This window comes from Phymastichus coffea, unplaced genomic scaffold (assembly GCF_024137745.1).
Source record: "Phymastichus coffea isolate CEN01 unplaced genomic scaffold, Cenicafe_Pcof_1.1 PCOF00081, whole genome shotgun sequence".
Classification (NCBI taxonomy): Eukaryota; Metazoa; Arthropoda; class Insecta; order Hymenoptera; family Eulophidae; genus Phymastichus; species Phymastichus coffea.
The window spans coordinates 1064967-1084717 of NW_026706892.1; the positions used below are offsets into that span (position 1 = coordinate 1064967).

At 47.9% G+C, this 19751-nt stretch overlaps 1 protein-coding gene across 1 annotated transcript in view; it reads left to right on the forward strand.

Annotated features, from left to right (window-relative positions):
- The window catches only part of LOC131668620 (protein kibra), a 40174-nt gene that overhangs the window by 2190 nt on the left and 18233 nt on the right, over positions 1–19751 (forward strand). Inside the window, exons 3-4 of the mRNA XM_058942953.1 lie at positions 15258–15367; positions 16057–16151. Coding sequence (XP_058798936.1) covers positions 15258–15367; positions 16057–16151 — 205 coding nt within the window. The remainder of the gene's footprint in view (positions 1–15257; positions 15368–16056; positions 16152–19751) is intronic.

Below are 19751 nucleotides of genomic sequence, written 5' to 3' on the forward strand. Positions count from 1 at the left end.
ATTAATAAGAATGAAGGCGCCGCGTTTGAAACGAAAACGATTGTGTATGCCAACGCGCACGTGATGCCAGATTATAACGTGTGATTGACATTTGGTTGTTTACGATGCGCTCTCTCTCTCTCTCTCTCTCTCTCTCTCTCTATCTATGAACGGTATTATTACGGGCGTCGCAAAGCGTAAACGCGCTAAGCCTCCGCGATCAATTGAATTTTCGCGTTCAAGGAAACCAAACGGATAATTGTATTTCTCGCAGTTGCTTATCTCCGCGGGCTCTTTTTCATTGTAGATATTCGCATGTTTATGAAATTTATTTTTAATTACGAGTGCTTTCGAATCCATATATAGAGGCGTCTATTATCGTCGCAGATAATCGGAGTCAAAAAACGCGTTATCAGCGCGACCATTACCGTTTAATTAGTCGCGAGTTATGCAAAAATGGCAGAGGAGAAAAATCAGCATTGCGCGCGCGTTCAAGCAAACATATTGACACACGAAGTCAACTTCTGTACGGTACGTCTTAACGGGAATTCGCGGTTTCTCTCTCTCTCTCTCTCTCGTGCGCGAGCGAACGCCACGTTCGTTGCTGTTGCAGCAGAGGAGTTTTCATCGCGAGAGAGGCGCACGTGCATTTCTGCTTCTGTTGCCGAGCTCCCTCGGGACGCTCGAATTATTGATTTCATTGTCCGATGGATGCTTGTTTTTGTTTTCATGGTTTATTCGATTGAATAAGAGGCTTTTTTGAGCATGTCACTTCGCGCGCGCGGCTCTCCAGTAGTTTTATCTCGCGCTTTCCCATTGATATCGCGCGAGATTACACAAGTGCAAAACGATTAATCGCTAAACATCTCAATACAGGAATTTATCGCTTTGACAAGAAAAAGCGAGACAGTCGTAAGATCTTGTTTTTTTTTTGTTCTCGTGGAAATTGACTCATTGAAAAGTCTATTCTCGTTGATCAGACGCCCGTCTGTCAATTCCACGGAATAGCATTGAATAAACGCAATGATTGGCATGAATTTCTAGATTTAGACGCTCGTTCTCCGAAAAGGCTGGCCGCAAATTTAGTCGGGAATCCCGCATCGTCTTGGAGAACCTCGAGAATTGAACGTTTTGCGGGCCCGAGGATCGACTGCGCGTCGCGTGATTTGCGGAAAAGCGAGGCGAGTTTTCCGCCGAACACACTCAGCATTTCAATTAACGGTCGCGCAATACGATTTTCAGGGCGATCCGTTGCTCACCGACGCGACGGATTAAAATACTTTGGCCGTCCGTCCGTGGTTTCCGTGCGAACGATACCCGGCAGAAAAAAAAGAGATGGAAAGAGAGAAGAGCGTTACGTTATAATGATGTCAGCGCGAAAAAATTCGTCGCAATTGCCTAATACCTCTCGTTCTCTCTCTCGCTCTCTCTCTCTCTCTTTCTCTTTCTTGATTTGCTTATCGCTTGGTGGATAAAAGACAACACCGATTTACTTGCGTCGAGGGATAGGCTGCTCGCTTTCTTTTCGCGCTCGCTATCTTCGAAGGCGCGTAATTCGCATCGAGCTCGTTTATTATGCATACCGAAAGCGATTTTCGCTGATAAAAGAAATGAAAAGGCACGAGCGAGGAGGCCTCTTGCGATCGTCCATCTGTGTTTTTCTTCGCGCTGCTCAAGAGACATTTCGATTGCTCGGCAAATACGTTTCTTTTTAGGGCAATGCGGCCGCTGTTCTAATCCGCTGCTCAAACAGAACAATTGCCTTCCCTCTCAGCCAGACGAATGTAAATCAAGCGTGCGAATCGAATGCGGTCCGGTCAAGCGACGTTTCTGCGGAGAAATTTATTCGATTTTATGGTTTGCTAATCATACCCGATAATTAGCAATCCAGCCGAATTCCAAAGCGAAAAGAGAAGAAAAAAAATGCCAAGCAAACATTATCAGCAAACATATGAAAATCTGCAGACAAGTCGCTCATTGCATATTCGGTGTAAAAACCATTCACCTCCAACCGGCAATAAAATCAGCCAGCGATTTAGTAGAAAAAGGTCTGCTTCGAAAAGGAAACACGTATCGGCACTGTCATCGGTCGGATCACTTGAAATCGCGCGCCGTATGTGTAATAAAGAAGATCGATTCCGCAAACCGATAAAACCCTCCCGAGCAATTGACGAGTGACGAGGAAGGGCGGGGGAGGAGGGACGAAGGGGGGGGGGGGAGCGTTCGTTTCTTTTTTTTTTCTCTTCTAGGGGGATATTTAGCTTGCGTGGGAGCTTCCGGGCGACGCGACGACGGTGAAAGGAGAAACTCGCATGCGTTTTTTCGTCGCTGTTGTCAAAGGCTGACAACTCTGGCCGTAATGAGGTCTTCTCGCTCCATACCTCGACGCCTGACTTACCTTTTTCTTTTTTTTTTGTTTTTTGAATAACTTGTTTATCTCCATACATTCGTTGATCGCGCGCGCGCCTTCCGTCTCCCGCTTCGAAGGTCGACCCAGCACGATGGATCCCTTCACCCACGCGTCTTTTACAACTTCCAAATACCGAGAAACTATCTGTCTCGTCCGATACCGATTTGTATTCGAGGATCCGTGACGATTTCTTGCACGATTCGTGGCCTATTCTACATTCCTAAAATTCGGTTTTCTTGACAGCCTTGATTTTCTCCCCGCGGACCACAATTAAAGTTCACCCGAGTAGCACGCAGAAGCGCCAAACTTGCAAGCGCGCAGTTGAAACAAAAGAGAAGAGAGGGGAGCTAATCTTTCAATTTTCGTGTCCGGAGCCGTAATAATGAGCGAATAAGCCAAGTGGCAAAAGGCTACCGGTCGCTACTGCGCGTGTCGTCCCTTCTCTCGCTCTCTCGACCTCGCATTAAATTGCTTTTAAATTACCTTGGTTTTTTTTCTCTGCCTCGCCGTGACGCGCTTCAGCGTTTCGATAAGAGTCTGTTATCGCGCAACTTTGCCGGCATTCCCTTCGCGCGCAGCAAATCATCGACGAGAAGCATAATCGAGATTGAATCCTCGTGGTATTTTATGACTCTATCGCGCGCGCGCGCAAGAGAGAGAGAGAGAGAGAGAGAGAGAGAGAGAGAGAGAGAGAGAGAGAGAGAGAGAGAGAGAGAGAGAGAAAAGTAGGTAATACCAGAGTGAACGCGAGCTCAGTAATTCCTTCCTCTATATTTCAAGTGGGCGAGTGAGAGAAAGAGCCAATTACCCGCAATCATCGGGGAATGCGACGTCGATTCGGTCCACTCTCTGTGTATTATAAGAAAGTCGAGCGAGAGAGCTTTCGGTCGACTGCACTCATGCGCCAAGACAAATTACTGGCAATTCGGCGAGGTCGAAATGTGCGTTCGATGCCATTGTGCGTTGTGCGCGCGCCATCACCAGTACAGAGCTGCTCACTGAATCTGACCATCCGTGCGAAAAACAGGTGTTTAGTCAGTGCCAACGGAGAAGTCTTACTGTTGAGAGAGAGAGAGAGAAAAAAAAAAAAAACATCTCGTCGCCTCTTGCGAGGGCACGCACGCGCCGATTTTTCGGGTCAGCGCTGCTCGGCTCTCGGAGAGTGCACGCAGACAGACGGACCTCCTGGAAGCTCATATCGCGCAGCCTCTCTCTCGCGAGAGCTGCGCGTCCGAGGAGGGTGAAAGTCGGCATTCCGCGTGCAGTTTCCGCTACGTGTGCGCCGTTCGTTTCACATCGCGCGCTCGCTCCTCTCTCCGCGATTCAGTGCGCCTGTTTTTTTCCCTTCCGTGGCCAACGCCGCCCGCGCGCCCAAAATAGACTTTTACGAGCTTTCAGCGCATTCCGCGCGGCTGTGTGCAGCTCCGCTTTCTTTTTTCCGCGCTCCGCGGCAGAATAGAAACCGATGAAAATAACTCGCGCGCAGTTCCGCGTATCGCGCGAAGCCCTTCTCGCCGAGGATTCGACACAGAACGCACGCGAGATTGTATTCCGCGAATCGTCGTCGACGGGCTGTATAACGCTGTAGCTGTCTCGCGCGCGAATCTCTCTCTTCCGTATTTACGATTTGAAAGCTGCTCGCCTTGCAATCGGGACAGCTGAAAGATCGCGCACCGCGCTTATCCGATCTCCGGGAATGCTCGCGACCGAGTAAACATCCGAGGTGGAATTCCCGGCTCTTTTTGGGAGCACGGCGCTGACGAGGTTACGTGGAAATCGAAGGCATATCGGTGCCTACTCGAAGCCCCCCCTCCGGCACCGGCGGCTCGTGCGCCAAAATTAACCGGCGCAGAGGCCTGGAAAGTCGCAGCGAGAAACGGAGACGAAGATGACAAGATAAAAAAGTCAGGGGCGCTACAAAGTGGCAGCAGGTCGGAGCCGAGCGTCGCGCCTGACATCTGCTCGCCATCTGCGCGAGCCGCGCTTAGAAAAATACCTGGCATTCCAGCCGCGCCGGTCACTTTTGCCCTTCTCTCCGCCATTGTCTTCGACGCGATCTGCCGGCGCGGACTTTTGGACGAGGCACGCCGCGGCGATCGATCGGCTCTCGCCACCTCCGCCAGCGCCAAAGCGTCGCGGCCGAAGCCGCAGTTCAGTGACTCGCAAGAGCATTTCGCTCGATCGCCCATCTCGGCGGCCGACATTTATTATTAGCGCGAGCAACTTTCTTGAGCAAACAAATATCCAATTAGCCGCTCTCGGCCGAGCATTCCATCCAGTCTCTCTCACTCTCTCTCTCCTCGTCGCGCTCGTGCATGGAATTTTCCACGCTCGCGAATTTGGCCGTGGCGAGCGTTCTATCTCGACTTCACAATCCCGTCGACGACGAAGCCGCCGTCCATAATTGACGTTAAGGCTCGCCCCTCCCAAAAGTGACGACACGCGAAGCCGGCCTTTCGCTCGCGCTCGACGCTGACATTGCTCGCGTCGTCAGTGAAAGTCAATCAAAGAGTGAAGAGGCATTGTTGAGTCACACTTGATATTGTTTTACGGGGCGAACCCAATAAAAACAGACGCATGACTAAAAGAAGAAAGATTTCGCAATCGTCGCTCGCGATGACCGAGTGTCGCAAGAATTTTCATTCAACCTGCTGCTGAAAAGAGAAAAAGGAGTCACCTGCTGCGCAGCGTTGTTCTCATTAATTAGCAAACAATCACGCAGCGCGCGCGCGCGCGGGGCGTGACGCAAACGTCGGTGGTTTTCAGAGAGAGGGGGCGGTTTTTTCTTCTCCCCGGGAACACGGCTAATTGCCATTTAAGGGCGAAAATTTATGTATTCCGCGGTATGATTATGCGCCAGTTTTTTTTTCTCCCGTAGGTCGTGGAGCGCGTGAGAATCGAATTCGTTGCAGCATGAGAGTTTTCACGTTGGCGTAATTATAACTGAATGCATGAATTTTCAATTCCCGCGTAATTTTCATCGAGAATACGCTCGACCAACGAAGATAACTAATTAGCGCGACCGTAAACCGAGCTATTTTATCGCGCACACTGAAAACCTTTTAATGCCGGGCTTGTGAGCGTTTCGCACGCCAAATAAAACGTCCCGTTGAAAAAAAAAAAAATAATAAAAAATCTCAATTTCCGAATGGAATCGCGCGCTTGTGGATGAGATCTCGTAAATCACGCCAATATCTATTCACATGCAAATCGTATAGCTCGCATACAAGAGAAGAATTCCAATTATCAATACTTCGCTACAATATCCACAGTGAAAATTGGCGCGTGCCCTTGAGAGAGCAAGTATTCAGCCGATGACGCCTACACGCAACACTAACTCATTCGTTCGGCTTTTATATCTCCTTTTGTATGCGATTTTTTTTTTCCATTTTGCTGTGAATGTGGTTTACGAGCTGGGATTTATTTCATCTGTCTATTGACTTTTCTCCTTTTGCTCTGTTGTCTTATGGCGGCTGGCAGATTAGGTAGCGGCGGCGATTCGATTGATTTGTTGCTGCGTTTTCGATTACTTCAAAGACGGACAAAAAGAAGAAAAAATATCCAATAATATTTAGATTCCCAACCAACGAAGAGCATCGATACGTTAAAAATGCAGTCAAGCTTGGGATAACGAACGAAGCGGAAACCATACGAAAAGTCGAACGTAATAGACGTCTATTATTCTCTTAAAAGCTCACATGGTTAGTTGTAGTAAAACACATTAACATCTCATCAGCATAAAAATCAATAACACAGATAGACACTTTCAAAATGAAAAAAAAAAATCTTTTTTTTTTATCCCGTTAAATCCTCGAAAGTCTCTGTCGGAGCTGTAGCGACGCCGGCAAGCAAGGAAAAAAAACACCTGGCACACACGCTCAAACATGTCGAAATCCATAATTCCTCGCGTGCCTTCTAATCGTCGTCCCACGCGCAAATATTTCGTATTGCGCGAGAAGTGAAGAAAATACTGGGTCAGTCGCCGCTCGCGTGCCAAAGGCTCTGCCTTTTTTTTTTCTTTTCTCCTTTTTGGCGTGACACAGCTTTTCGTCTGAAAGTTGATAGAGTCTAGAGGTAGCGTTCGAGAATCGTTCAAAGACAGTAGTTACATTTATACGTCCGAAATACCTCGACGTTAAATACTCGTCATCTGCCAATGCTACGCTCATTGGCTAATTAATAGGAAAGTTTCCACTTTGGAAAAAAAAAAGCGAAAAATCATTATTAGCCGACATCATGAGACATACGTATTAGCGTCAAACTCGCGGGAGAGCCGTGAAAAGGTATTAAAATCAAAGCAGTCCACGAGCACGAACCGAGAGAAAATGCCGCTGCATAGCGCACGATTAACCGATCACAGTGGAGAAAATCACTGCGGCGGCAGTAAAACCACCCGTTGCCGGTTTCTGCGTAAAACTCTCGTGCGAGTAATGTGCGCGCGTGTGTGTGCGCATGCGGGTATATGCGAGAATGCGGAGGTAAAAGGTGCGGTGCTGCTGCTTCTCTTTGTCTCTCGCCGCGCGCGCGTAAAACGGGAGTTTTCTCGGAATTTCCCCTCTGGCTAATTAAGCGTTTCTCTCTCTCTCTCTCTCTCTCTCTCTCTCTCTCTCTCTCTCTCTCTCTCTCTCTCTCTCTCCTATTGTACGCGCGATTTTTCGCTGCTTCGGCAACGGCCGACGATTGGGAAATTATGACTCGGCGCGGAGTTCGCATTCCTTTGCGGCCGTGTCATCGCGATAGCAGAAATATCGGCGTTTCGGCGACGCGGCCCGTCGCCGTAGCGTGACGCCACCAGAACTACGAGCGTGAACGCTCGTCCCGACGAGCCGCTGATAAGTGGGCGGTGCGCGTGCGTCCGCCACGCGTCGTTGCATCAGAGAAGCGCGGCGCACACGCGAACGCCGCCTTCGAAATTCGTCGCGCACGCCGACGACGAGAGGCCGAGATTTTCCCTTGCGCGAATGGATCGAGGACGAGAAGCGGCTAAGCCCCGCGCCGCGAACTAAATCAGTTATGTCGATTTTTTCGCAGTTCAAAGGCCTTGCGCGCGCGCGCGCGCAATACCGCAGCTTGGCGTGTTCGGCTGATAACGGCGTCCTGATGTAATGGCCGTCGATTCGCTGCGACACGTCCCTCTCTGCGCGACTGTCTTGTACATCTTGGCAAGCAGCTCAATAACTCTCCCGAGCGTAGCTTCGCCGTTTCTCTATTCATTTCCACTCGTGCGCCCCATTGTAAGCCATTACGCGGCTATAAATTTCAACGACGCTGCTTGGCTTTTCTACCCGCGCGCGTGCACTTCGTTGCGGTTCGATCCGTCTTTTCGACGATGATCCGCGGGGAAGCGCGAACGCAATCCAAATCGCTTGATGAAATTTAACTGTTTGTCCGTTCGAGTGGAATTCGCAAACTGTGCTTTCTGTTGCAGGTGAGCATCTGCGCGACGATCCCCTCGGCCTCGCGAAAGCGCGAAAGTAAGGCGAGCACGCGCGCGCGCGCCCGAACAAAGCGCCAGGCTCCCCGGCGAAAGACAAGCCATGCGTGTTTGTCGCGCAGCTATCGGTTTCGCAAGCTTCCGAGAAACACGCGGCGATAAGAGCGTGCACGCGGCTGTAGAAGGCGTTCGCGCGCGCGCCGAAAAGGCACTGCGCGCCGCGAGAGATGGCGAGAGAGCGCGCGATCGCGCCTCGCGAGATTGCGGAATGCGCGAGGACGCGCGCGACGCGATCGCCGATCCAGGGACGTGTCTCGGCCTTCGCGGCCGCGCCGTCCTTGCGTGCCGAGCCCCGGCGCCCGCGATTCGCGCGACCGTCCGCCGAGGCTCGCTTGTCTTCGCCTCGGAACGGCAAATTTGCTCGCTCGGTTCGCATTGTGACGTTGGCTTTTTCCTGTTGCGCGCGCGCCCATTTCTTCGCCCATTTCTCGTAGAGAATGCCCGTTTCGTTCCATTTTCGGATTTTCACGCACCAGTGACTCAACTCTGTGTTTCCATATATTTTTTTCATTTGAGAACAAATGATAAACGGTTCAAGTTCTACGTTTGAAAATACGTCGGAAACCGTATGTTTTTTCTTCTACCTCAAATTTCGGTCCTTATAGAGCTATATAACATATTGTAATTCGTAAAAACTAAAATATCAATGAAATCACAATTTTGACTCGTTTAATGAAATTCACATGTTTTCAAAACTCAGGAAGGCTTAAAATTCGACGAGAAAAAACACAAAATATAATTTATGGTATTTTTTGAGCTGGAGAATGCGATTCTGTGTTAGGTCAACCATATAATCATTCGTCTCTTATCCAATTCTAAAAAAAACGTAAGAAAACATTTTTTTCGTTTTTATTGATGCCAACATTTCGATTTTACACATTAGAATGAGTACGTTGACAGTGTCATTCACTGTCCATTCTTGTAGGAAATGGTGCACTTAAACGCGATCATTTTTTAGTATTTAAATACAGACATCAGAAATTAAGTACAGTCGCCACAGAACGAAATTATTTTTTACAGCTTCAAGTCTTTTTAAGTTGCATTGATTATTTTCTACGTCAAGTTTAATGATACTTCTATTTCTTACATTATATAGACCTACACAAAAGCAATTACAATACCTTACAATAATATTTTGATATGTCGAAATATCTTTTCGGAATTAACTCTTGCAGAAATCGAGAGAGTCAAACGAGAACGATTCTACGTTTTTGAATATAGATGTCAGAAATTAAATACGACGGTTACGTAACACAACTTTATTTTCCAGCTTCAAGCCTTTTTAAATATAGCACCAATGAGTTTCCTATCGCAAGTTCAATGACATTTCAATTTCTCATATTTAGAAAATTACATTGACTTTGAAGAGTAGATTTTTGCAGAAACTGATGCAATCAAACGAGACTATTTTTCAGTATTTGAAAGACAAACAACAAATTAAACATCGTCATTGAGTCTGCGTTTATTGCTACTGAACTTGATGTAGAAAGTGCAATGGTGCTTATTAACGACTGAGGTTGGAAAAAAAAATTTAGTTTGTTACGTATTTTTTTATCTACTTTTTATTGTACACATGAAGAGCTTCCAAACTTGACTGCATTGTGAACAGTTTTCTGTAAAATGAATATTTGGTTAACTGAATAAATTATAAATAATTTTTAACTAATTTACAAAAACTGTTAGTTAACTAAAAACTGTATGTTATGACTATAGCAAAATCAATATAAAAAATATGTGAAAAGTTTAAAAAATGTATAGCAAGTTTAGCGAGATTTATCGCATTATTTTTGCTGGGAAAACTCCCGGAAACTTACGATCACCTCGCTACATCAAGTACTGACTCTAAGAAGATCACATGCCAATCAGAAATCAATAAATTATCTAGAAAGATACCATTTTTTTGAGGGAAAGATTTTACCTTGGTAGCCATCGCAGTAGCACTGTTGCAAATGGCGTAGTGTCTGCATCCATGGCTACCGGATTTTCAAGCATTAGAAATGTTGCCTAACTCGCGAAAGTATGCAAATCGTTATTCATTTCGCATTTGAAAATTAAGTGCAGCGTTCAAAATGAAATACAACTAAAAATAACTATCCAGAATAATTTACTACTGAAATTCATGCAGTCAAATTAATGGAAGCTTTAGCTCTTCGTCATTTTCTCTATCAGCATGAAAATAGTCGAAAACCACTTTTTTTGCGACCACGAGAAACCGACCTGTAGAAAAATCAATTGAAACCCCACTAGCAAAAGCAACGTTTAGGCAACTCATCTCCTAGCTCGTAAAAGAAAAACAGCTGCGTCGTTTTACGAGCTAAATAAAAGAACAATCAAAAAACGAAGGGAGCAATAATTACGAGACGCGAAGGAGAAGCTCATTTGGCTGTGGAATGCGCGATGCACGTCGAATTACGTGTTCCGATCTGATGCTGCGACGTGCGCGCGCGCGTGTGTGTGTGTGTGTGTGTGTGTGTGTGTGTGTGTGTGCGTGTGTCTCGCCGTACAAGATGCTTGCGTAACGAACGGCGGCGGCAGCGTTTGACGTAATTTCGCGAGAAACGCGACGACGACGACGACGATCAACTTCTGCAAGTCGTATCTTGCGCAATGTATAGATGCCGGAGAAATTTTCAACAGGTTTTCTCGCGCGGCTAATCGGATTACGCGTGTATATATAGTTGCGGAACTTTTGTTGGATTCCTCGTGAATGAGTGTCGTTTGATCCGGTCGCTCCTTTTCGATAGCGTCGCCATTGCTCCTCATCTTGTGCGCCGATGTGCCGTCGGAGAACGCAAAGCCAAAATTACGTCGACGATAAAACGCTCTGCTGTTCTCTCTCTCTCTCTCTCTCTCACTCGCGTAAAGCTCAATTTTCTCGCGTAAAAAGTGACGCGCCAGGCGGTAGAAAGCGAAAGCCTTGCAGACGAGTATCAAATTACGCGGCATCGGCAATTTGCGTCTGCGAAAGGGGTATCTGGCCAACAAATCTTGCAGCGCGCGCGCAAAGAGCGAGAGAGAGAGAGAGAGAGAGAGAGAGCGAGCGAGAGCGTTTACCCCTTGGCGAAAACAATCGGTTTTTTCGGCGCGCTTTGACGTCACAAGAGCTCTGACGCACATCTAACCGGTGCAACGTCTCTCTCTCTCTCTCTCTCTCTCTCTCTCTCTCTCTCTCTCTCTCTCTCTCTCCCTTCGCCAGAGCAACACGCGCGTAGATTCAGCTCGCGATGTTGTTGTTATCGCTCTCGTAGAAAATACTGCACTGTGATCTATTAATACCCGACGTAAACAGAGCAGGCCGGTGCGTTATCGCCCAAAAAGTCAACGAGATAAGCCCGGAATTTGAACGTTACGACCTTGGCACACTACGGCGCGCGCGCGCCTTCTCGTTGTCATTCGTACGCGCCAAAGCACGTCGTTGCATCTTTGTCGAAAGGAAAAGAAATTAATTTTTCTGCTTTCTTCGAAGTGGGTCACGGTCGAGCACACGTGCGCTCGCGAGCGTCGATTGCCTCTTATTATACGTACATGTACTCCGAGACACAAATACGCGGAGTGATGTGTTGTCATCATAATAAGCGTCGGTACATCCATGACAATGACTTTCTAGGTCACTTTCGTCGATCTCTTGTCGATTTCATTGTGTCGACGTGAAATAACCAGCTGATAAAAACAATCTCCTTGCGTTATTGCCACGCGCCATCGCTGTGAAAAGTAACGCTAATCTCGAACTCTCCGTGCGTGGTTAGTTCTTGAGCCGTCGTCTTCTTTACGGGGCAAGGGAAGAGCGGCAGCACGACCGATCGCACTGGCCGAGCGTACGCCCACGGGAGCCTCCTTTTCCGCAACAGCAGCAGCAGCAGCAGCAGCCTCGTTTGCATCCTATCGCGCGCACATCGATACGCGTATGTGTGATGGCGACATCGTTTTATCGTTTCGAGACCTCGATTCACTACTTGGCCTTTTCCTCCTCCTTTGCCCCGCTCCTTTTTCCACGCCGTTCGCGAGGAAGCGCGGATGTAGGTGATCTGGAGCTGGGGGTGGGGGGTCCGACAGGGTAAAATATTCTATTCAAGTGGCTTTTATGTATTTTGACCCGCTGAATACGAATTTCCAGGAATGCTCATCGAGACGAGTGTCATTAATTAGTTATTAACAAATTGACTGTTCAAATGACAATGAAAAATTGATTTATGGCCTCAGTACTAATTTGAAATGTGCCATGCGCGTAATGAAGAGATGGCACTCTTTAAATTGAAAAAATATTGCGTAGAAACCGAGATGTTGCAATTTATGTAACAAAACGGCGCGAGCAAAGACGCACAATGCGGTTGTCAGATAAAAATTAAAATGTCTCGAGGTCTATTAAATATTTTTGAAATCTGCAATAACCCACTTATTCCCTATAATATAGGGAATACTTTGCCGCTCTGAAAATGTTGATAGAACTATTAATAAACTATTTATTGCCCTCGTGTGTTCAGAATGCATAAAAATAAATCGGGTGAAACATTTTACCCCTACCGGCCACAACAGCCCCGCTCGTCTGGCTCCTAGACAATATCTTTCTTGGCGTCTTCTTTTTTCTTTTCGTCAACTTACGTGCTCAAACTACAATCCAGACGAGCCCGACATTAACAGCCATCGGATTATTCGGTCGTCGCCGCCATAAGTCGGTTGCCGCAGAAAACACGTCGGGCTTCGCTAGTTATTCCACGTTGGCTTTATGAATGAAATAAAAAGGAATGCGCGCGAGCCGGTTCCCCGCATGGAAAGTATACGCTCGGTGCGCATGCCGTCGTCGGTCGATTAGGCTGTCGCGCTCGATTGCGTAACGCGCGCGCCGGACAAATATTAACGCCCAAAGATCGCCCGCGCTCGATAATGGAACAAGGTGGCGCGTTATTGGGCGCGAGAGTCTCGGCGCGCTCGTAAACAAATTAATCGAGTCGATTGCACGGCGGCGCGAGCGGCCCGCGTGCGCGTTCGCGGATGCATTGGCCAAAATTTCCGAGGACTTGCGTCAGGTGGGAAAGAAACAACAAAAAAATTCAGTTTCGCAAGCGCGCTTTCAAGTGCACTTACCTAACAGCGTGGGCTGTGTTGTGTGTATGCGAATGCGACCTCCGCGCCCCTCCCCCCGTCCCCCCTCTCGCCTTCTTTTCGTACACGCGTTAAGCAAAGGAATTCGCGGTGAAAGTGAAAACGGCTAGTTTTGCCAGCCGAGCGAGTTGTAGAAGCCAGGCCCCCGTAGACACAATGTGTGTGTTTCCTGAATCCGTCTGTATGTGTGTGGCGCCACGCGGAAAGTCACGTAACACGCTTACTGCACCCGCACACTTTTTTCTCTTTTCTTGTTGCTTTTTTTGTGAGAGTAGTGGAATATTTTTCTTGTTTTTTAAGTTATCATCCGTGAAGGTCTTAAAATTTTGATAAATGCTAATTTTTAATTCAATTTTTTTTTTGTATCGCTTCAGTTTTCACGCTTTCTCTGCAAATATCTGGGTCTCGCGTGATTTTATTAAGTTGAAATTTGCATTTTTGAAAATAAAAAACAACATCGACGAGAATAGATACACAAGGAAAGTTGGACAATTGTATATCTTAGTTTTGATTAAATGAGTTTAATCAAATGCAAATTGTATGCAGATGCAAGTACATTTTTTCGGCACACAAATGACATGTGATAACGATCACGAATTTGATTTGAATCATCGTCAGAGCCAGTAAAGTGCAAACTAATCGAGCAACCGGACTCGGGAAGATCTTGATAGGTAAATCCATATTATAAGCTCGATGAGTAGCCGCGCGGGCGTATTCCGCGAGGGAGAGGTGATTCCAACACGCTTCGGAATGCTTTGCAGCGTAATATTGCTCGTTAAACGACAGAAAGGGGGTATTGTTTTTAACCGTCGCAATGTGTAATGTCAAATGGTTGTTTGTAAAGGTGCAAATGAAGACATTAAATTGATGAAGAGACGATGGTGAAAAGAAAGAAGGAAAATAATAATTAAGTGCGACTTGTCTTCATTAGGCGGGACTTTGCGCAAGATTGTTTAACGAACCTGACGTACAAGGAATTTTTATACTCGGTATCGGAGCGAGAGAGAGAGGTTTCTTTTTTGATCGATGTTAACGGGTTTGGGATTTTTGTCCGAAGAGAGGTATAACGTGCAATTATCGTCGAATTCCGTTGTCAGCCATATGCTCGATTGCCATATTTTTTCGAGGAGTCACGTTCTTCTATTTTTTTTATCGTGTTTCTTCTGCTTCTTTTTTATTTTGTTCGATGAATTTATGTAATTTTTCAGGTTTTTGTGTATTATGTATTTTTAATCTTTTGGTGAATGTTTGTCAGGGAATTTTTTTAATATAGTTGAACTACGCAATACTTTCTTTTCAAAAACTAGTTCGACTTTTTGGAAAGATTAATGAAATATAACGGTAATTTAATACATCAAAGATGTGTTTATTTTCTTATAAACAAATGAATCAATTTTTCAATACTTGGATTTGAAAGTACAAAAATTTCCATAAAGCAATATAAATCCTCTAAGATTGTATTCTACTGATTACTGCATTTATAATATTGTTATCAAATCAAGTTGGATCAAAAAATCTGTCCGAATTCCACTTTAACTATCTACATTAAAAACTTTGAAAAATACGAAACATACTGTGATAGCCGAAAGATGGCTCAAAGCGGCTCGGCAGGTAGAAATAAAAATGCAAGCCCACGCGACTGCCTCGAATAGATTTTATTGTACGTGTGCGTGTGTGTGGATTGATATCCAACTGATGTTGGCTCGAACGGAATTTCCGGAGGCTCGGCGAAGGAAGTGGGACCCCTAAAAGTTTGTCGACCGGAAACGACAAACACGGGGCATTTCAATCTAAACCTGGACTGCTTTTCTTTTAAAAATTCACAGCGTTATTCTACGGAAGCATCACCACGATGAATCAAACTTGTTTTCCGATTAAAAAGAGTCCTCGTAGGAAACAATCAAAAGCCGTGTTATTTTGTCGCAATCGTCGTGCGCTGTTATAACACATGTCTCTCTCGCGAAATTCCATATGTAAATGGACTAATTAAATGCTAAGCGTGTGCACATTGATTAGCTGCTAATGAATTCATATCAAACGCTCTCTAGTCGTCGATGGTGCGTTGGCAGGCGTTAAATATTAATGCCGTTGCTCCTTGCGATATACTTTTCCTTTCAACACCGCTATGCTTTTTCAAATCCGAAAAATATTCGCACGAGCGAGGCGACGGGGCGATCGGTCGTTTTGCAACAAGTCGGCAGGTGCAAGGCGAGAAAGAAAGAGAGGAACGAACGCAGAGGAAAAAAGCGCATAATCACTTCGTTATTCGCGCAGGTTCACCAAGCCCCAGACATTCGCAGACTGCATCGGCAACGAGCTACCACTCGGCTGGGAGGAGGCCTACGACAAGCACGTGGGCGCTTACTACATCAATCATGTTAACCGTGAGTACACATCTACATATATTATTCAAGTCTCCACGCGCGCGCGCTGCTCTCGTTTTGTCTTTTCTCGCTGCTCGACGAGAGCACAGTTCGTCGTCGTCGTCGTCGTCGTCGTCGCACGTCGCCTTGCGACATACTTCGCCGTCGATGCAAGCATATACAACGCGGAGAATATTTCAATTTTACGAGCCACATGTTAAATTTTACGAGCTCGATGCCTGGATGCTAGTTTATTAATAGTTGCTTTCAATGTTATATCTGTTTCGTTGTTTCGCGCGGCAACTCGCTGTTGGCTTTGAAAAATCGCCGCGACGTCGTACCAATGGAGCGTTGACGTCGGGTCTTTTCAGAAAGTAAAACGAAGAGGAGAATCGTGGGTGTCGACGGGCTCGACGGAACGGAGCGGAACGGAAAATGCGACTGCAACAACGTTATAAGGCTTCCAAGGGGTCAAGAATCGGTTAATCGGCCGCTCTATAATAGGCTTCTCTCTCTCACTCACTTACTCCGTTGCTTTAGCTATTGGCGCTTAAAGGGGGGGGGGACTATATAGGATCGATTGCGGCAGTTGTCCGCGGCGGCGTGCGCTTGTCGCTTTCCCAATCGGCCAATTCCAATTTCCCTCGTAAGAGCGCTCCGCGCCGAGCTTTCATAACAATGCATTTACGAGCGCCGCTGTTTCCTTCCAGAAACGACACAGCTGGAGGACCCCAGACAAGAGTGGCGAGCCATCCAGGAGAACATGCTCCGCGAGTATCTGCAGACCGCACAGGACGCACTCGAGGTGAGTGAGCCTTTGTTCCGCGACAGAGCTGCCTACTTCGCCTGGCTTGCCTCCCAAAAACAAAGCGAAAAAACGATCAAATACATGGATATATTGGAAAGAGACCATTTGTTTTGACGATCTAAATCGAGCGCGACAATGGCGGAACTGACGGAAATGCTCGATCTCCTTCTTCCCGTAATCACGACGTGCCCTCGAGAGCACCTCGACGAGCAAAGGGAAAGACATTGGCACGGGAAGAATAATTTGCAAGAGCCGCTTCCGTTCGGGGTTTTTTTTTTTTTTTTTTTTTTTCTTCGGGCGATAAAGAAGGGAGGCTTCGGCGCGTATGCCTAACGCCGAATATTTACGAGAGACTGGCGCGCGTGCGCGCGCGCGGCAACGTTCAAAGGCGAAGATGCCGCGCGCGCGATTTATCATCGCGGATGCGCGTGCGTCGGTGTTTTCAGTAGCGACTTCGCTTTTATGGTAATTGAATACGATTTTCGAGCTCACTGATGGATCGCCCCACTCGTCCGTGTGTGCGGAATACGCGAATTCTTTGGATGATCCTCATTAGCAGATGTATTAGCTTGATTTATTCCATTCAATTTTCGCCGTATAAATCTTCGGATTAGCGCTTTTGTGTAATTGATTGGCTCGCCTCGCGCAAGCCAAAGAGACGTTTCATTCTTTTTTTCTTCTCTCTCGGGCGACAGTAGAGGTGCAGCAGCGGTTCAATCAAGTCGGCTTCCTAAAAATTTTTATCGGGTGTGTCTTCTTCCGCCGATTGTCTTTCGGAGCGGTTAATTGCTCCGAAATGAAGAAACAAAATAAAAGAAATGAGAGAGAGAGAGAAGGCGCCCGCATTCCGAGCGATGCATGTGTGCGTGAGCGACTTCCCACGGAGAGAATCGATGCCAATATGGTTATCCTTGAATTTATTGAAAAATTCGAAAGGCAGGAGAGGGAAGGAGAGAGGGAGAGCGGGAGAGAGGGAGAGAGAGAGAGAGAGAGAGACGTGCCTTCCGACGCCTCTGCGGATTTCGGATTTAAACTTTTTCTTCTCCAGCCTCGAACTCTCCGTCGCGTTCGGATTCGCGACAGCGCAATCAGATACTAGAAAGCCAAGCGTCGTTCGAAACGATGATTTCTTTAATAACAGATATTCGCGCGGCCGACGGCGATTCATTCGCAGAAAACTCATTTGTAAAGCCAACGCATCGCCGAAAAATGTTCCGAGCTCTTGCATTCGCTTCTTCCTTTTTCCTTTCTTTTCTCTCCCTCTCGCTCTCTCTCTCTCTCTCCTTTGCTTTTTATCGAGTGCCGAACAAAGGCGTGCTGCGGCTCGCATTAAAGGCCCGCAGGAATTCGAAAATTTGAGGCGTCCGTAAATTCGATTTTAATGTCTGCTTCCTGCCATGTGGGGGTGGCGGTGGGCGTCGACCAACTTTTTCTCTCATACGGTACAAAGCCAGCTCGGCTCACAACTGCATCTTTTTGTCGAACGATTTTCAAGAGTGAGCTATCGATAGATCTGTTTTTGCGACTAGCGCGCAGTGATTTACCGTGTCAATTTCCGCGAACGCCTCGTCCAAGTTACCCATTCGAACGCAGATGATAATTGAGTTTCTAGGTGTGTTTATGCGTGAAGATCGTTGTACGCTAGAGAAGATTTTGCACCCAGATCACCATCGGGAACGCGGCTGTTTGCTTTCGTCGATCGAAAATCACGCCCAAATTTTCCACGAACCATTGTCCATATGGGAGGTTCAGACGCATACGGAGAGCCATCTGGTTGGTTTCGATGCAAAGAAACGTTGCGTGCGTTCCGATGAAAAGGCGCGAAGCTTTCGCAAACCGGTACGAATCAATCGCTCGCACTCTCCGCAGTCCGAGAGAAAACTCCCACAAGGCGCGCGGCCGCGCGTTCGTGTGTAAGGGAAGCGCAGGCCGTGGGAAATTGAGCTGGCAACGAGCACGACTTCCGGTCAGTTGCGGCTGCTGCTGAGGATTGCCGAACGTTTGGTAATTATGGCCGAAAACACCGAGAAGCTCGGCGTCCGCGTTCTTCCATTGAATTCTCGATTGGAAGGGTTGAACGAGCTCTTTATCCAGATCCTGTTTTGATTCATTGATACGTATCTATCCCCCCCCCCCCCCCCCCGCTCCTCGCAAAAACCAAGTCTCGGCGATACGCGCGCAGGAGAGCGAGCGAAATAGCAGGAGAGCGACTAGAGAAAAATGTCGGCGCAGAGAGTTGCATGTGTGGGTAAGTGCAAGGGGGATTGCATTCCGATGCAAATGGCCTCCCCTCCTCGTCTCCGCCACCTCCTCCTGCGCGCTCCGCGGCGGCGGTGCCGGCGACGTCTCGTCCTCCTGCGTTGCGCGCGATATTATTTCGCGCGATCACGCGGCGTCGGGCGGAGCGCGCGAGGCTTGGCGCGGCTCTTTTTTTCGGTGCCGCGGGCCAGCAGCAGCTTTCCCGAGGATCGTCCGCGCGCCGCGAGTGCCGGCCGGCTTCCCTCGCGCGGGTCAACGAGAAAGAATCTCGAGAGCATCGCGCGGGTAATTGCGCGCGAGCACTTCGCCTGTCTCCCTCGCGGCGAGCCTTATTTGTCGCGATCGGCGCTCCACGCACGGGGCTCACCTTGAACACGCGCGATGCACTATCCGCGAGTTTCGGCCGTTTGAATCCGTCGAATTCCGAGCGCCAAGTGCGTGCACGAGGCCGGCGGCAATCGTCAAACAATGAGAGGCGTCTCTCTCTCTCTCTCTCTCTCTCTCTCTCTCTCTTGCGAGCGCGCGTGCTTTATTATTATCGTTGATTTTTAGCGGTTGAGGCCCCGCGAGAGGAAAAAAAGGCAAAGAGAGGCGCGGAGAGAAGGCAGAGCAGCAGCACACGTACGCGCAGTAGCTTATAAAGGAGGGGAAGCCAGTCACGGTGACTTGCCACGAGGAAGATTGGAATGTCCCTCTCCCTCGCGAGAGAGAGAGAGAGAGAGAGAGAGAGAGAGAGTCGTAGTGGCTACCGGAGTTACGCTCGTAAGGGCCCCTACTCTGTTTCTCTCTCTCTCGAGCGGACCGAGAGAGTGGGGCCCTTCGAGTGCATTACGGGAAGGGGGAGGCTGCACGTATACGCGCCGAGGAGGATTTGGTATAGCGGATGCACAGAAAAATCTCGAAAAGAGGGAGAGATTGAGACGGAAATGAGCGCGCGCACGCGAGTTCAAGAAACTCGGACGCATTTTTTTCGTCGTTTTTCACCGAGAGAAGAAAAAAGGAGCGAAGGTGCAACATCGGGAATACCTCGTTTGCGTATACCAAGCGAGTTTTCGCATTCCTTGGCTCGCGAGAGAGACGAGCAATGTTAACGACCACGCGGGGCCAAAGCGAAATTCCTGAGACGATACACAAATAGGACCTGGCTCGTACCTCCGCATTTTTCCATTTGTCCGGGCTATTTTTAGCGCTTTTCGAGTTGGCATTCCAAGCTCTTTCTCTCTTTGTTGCGTTGACACGGCGCGTCCCCCAGGTGCGCGCGAGAGCCCGAGCAATCGCCAATTTCATCGTCACGCTCCGCGGCCCCCGATGGTTTTGACCTCCGAGGTCGGATTTCGA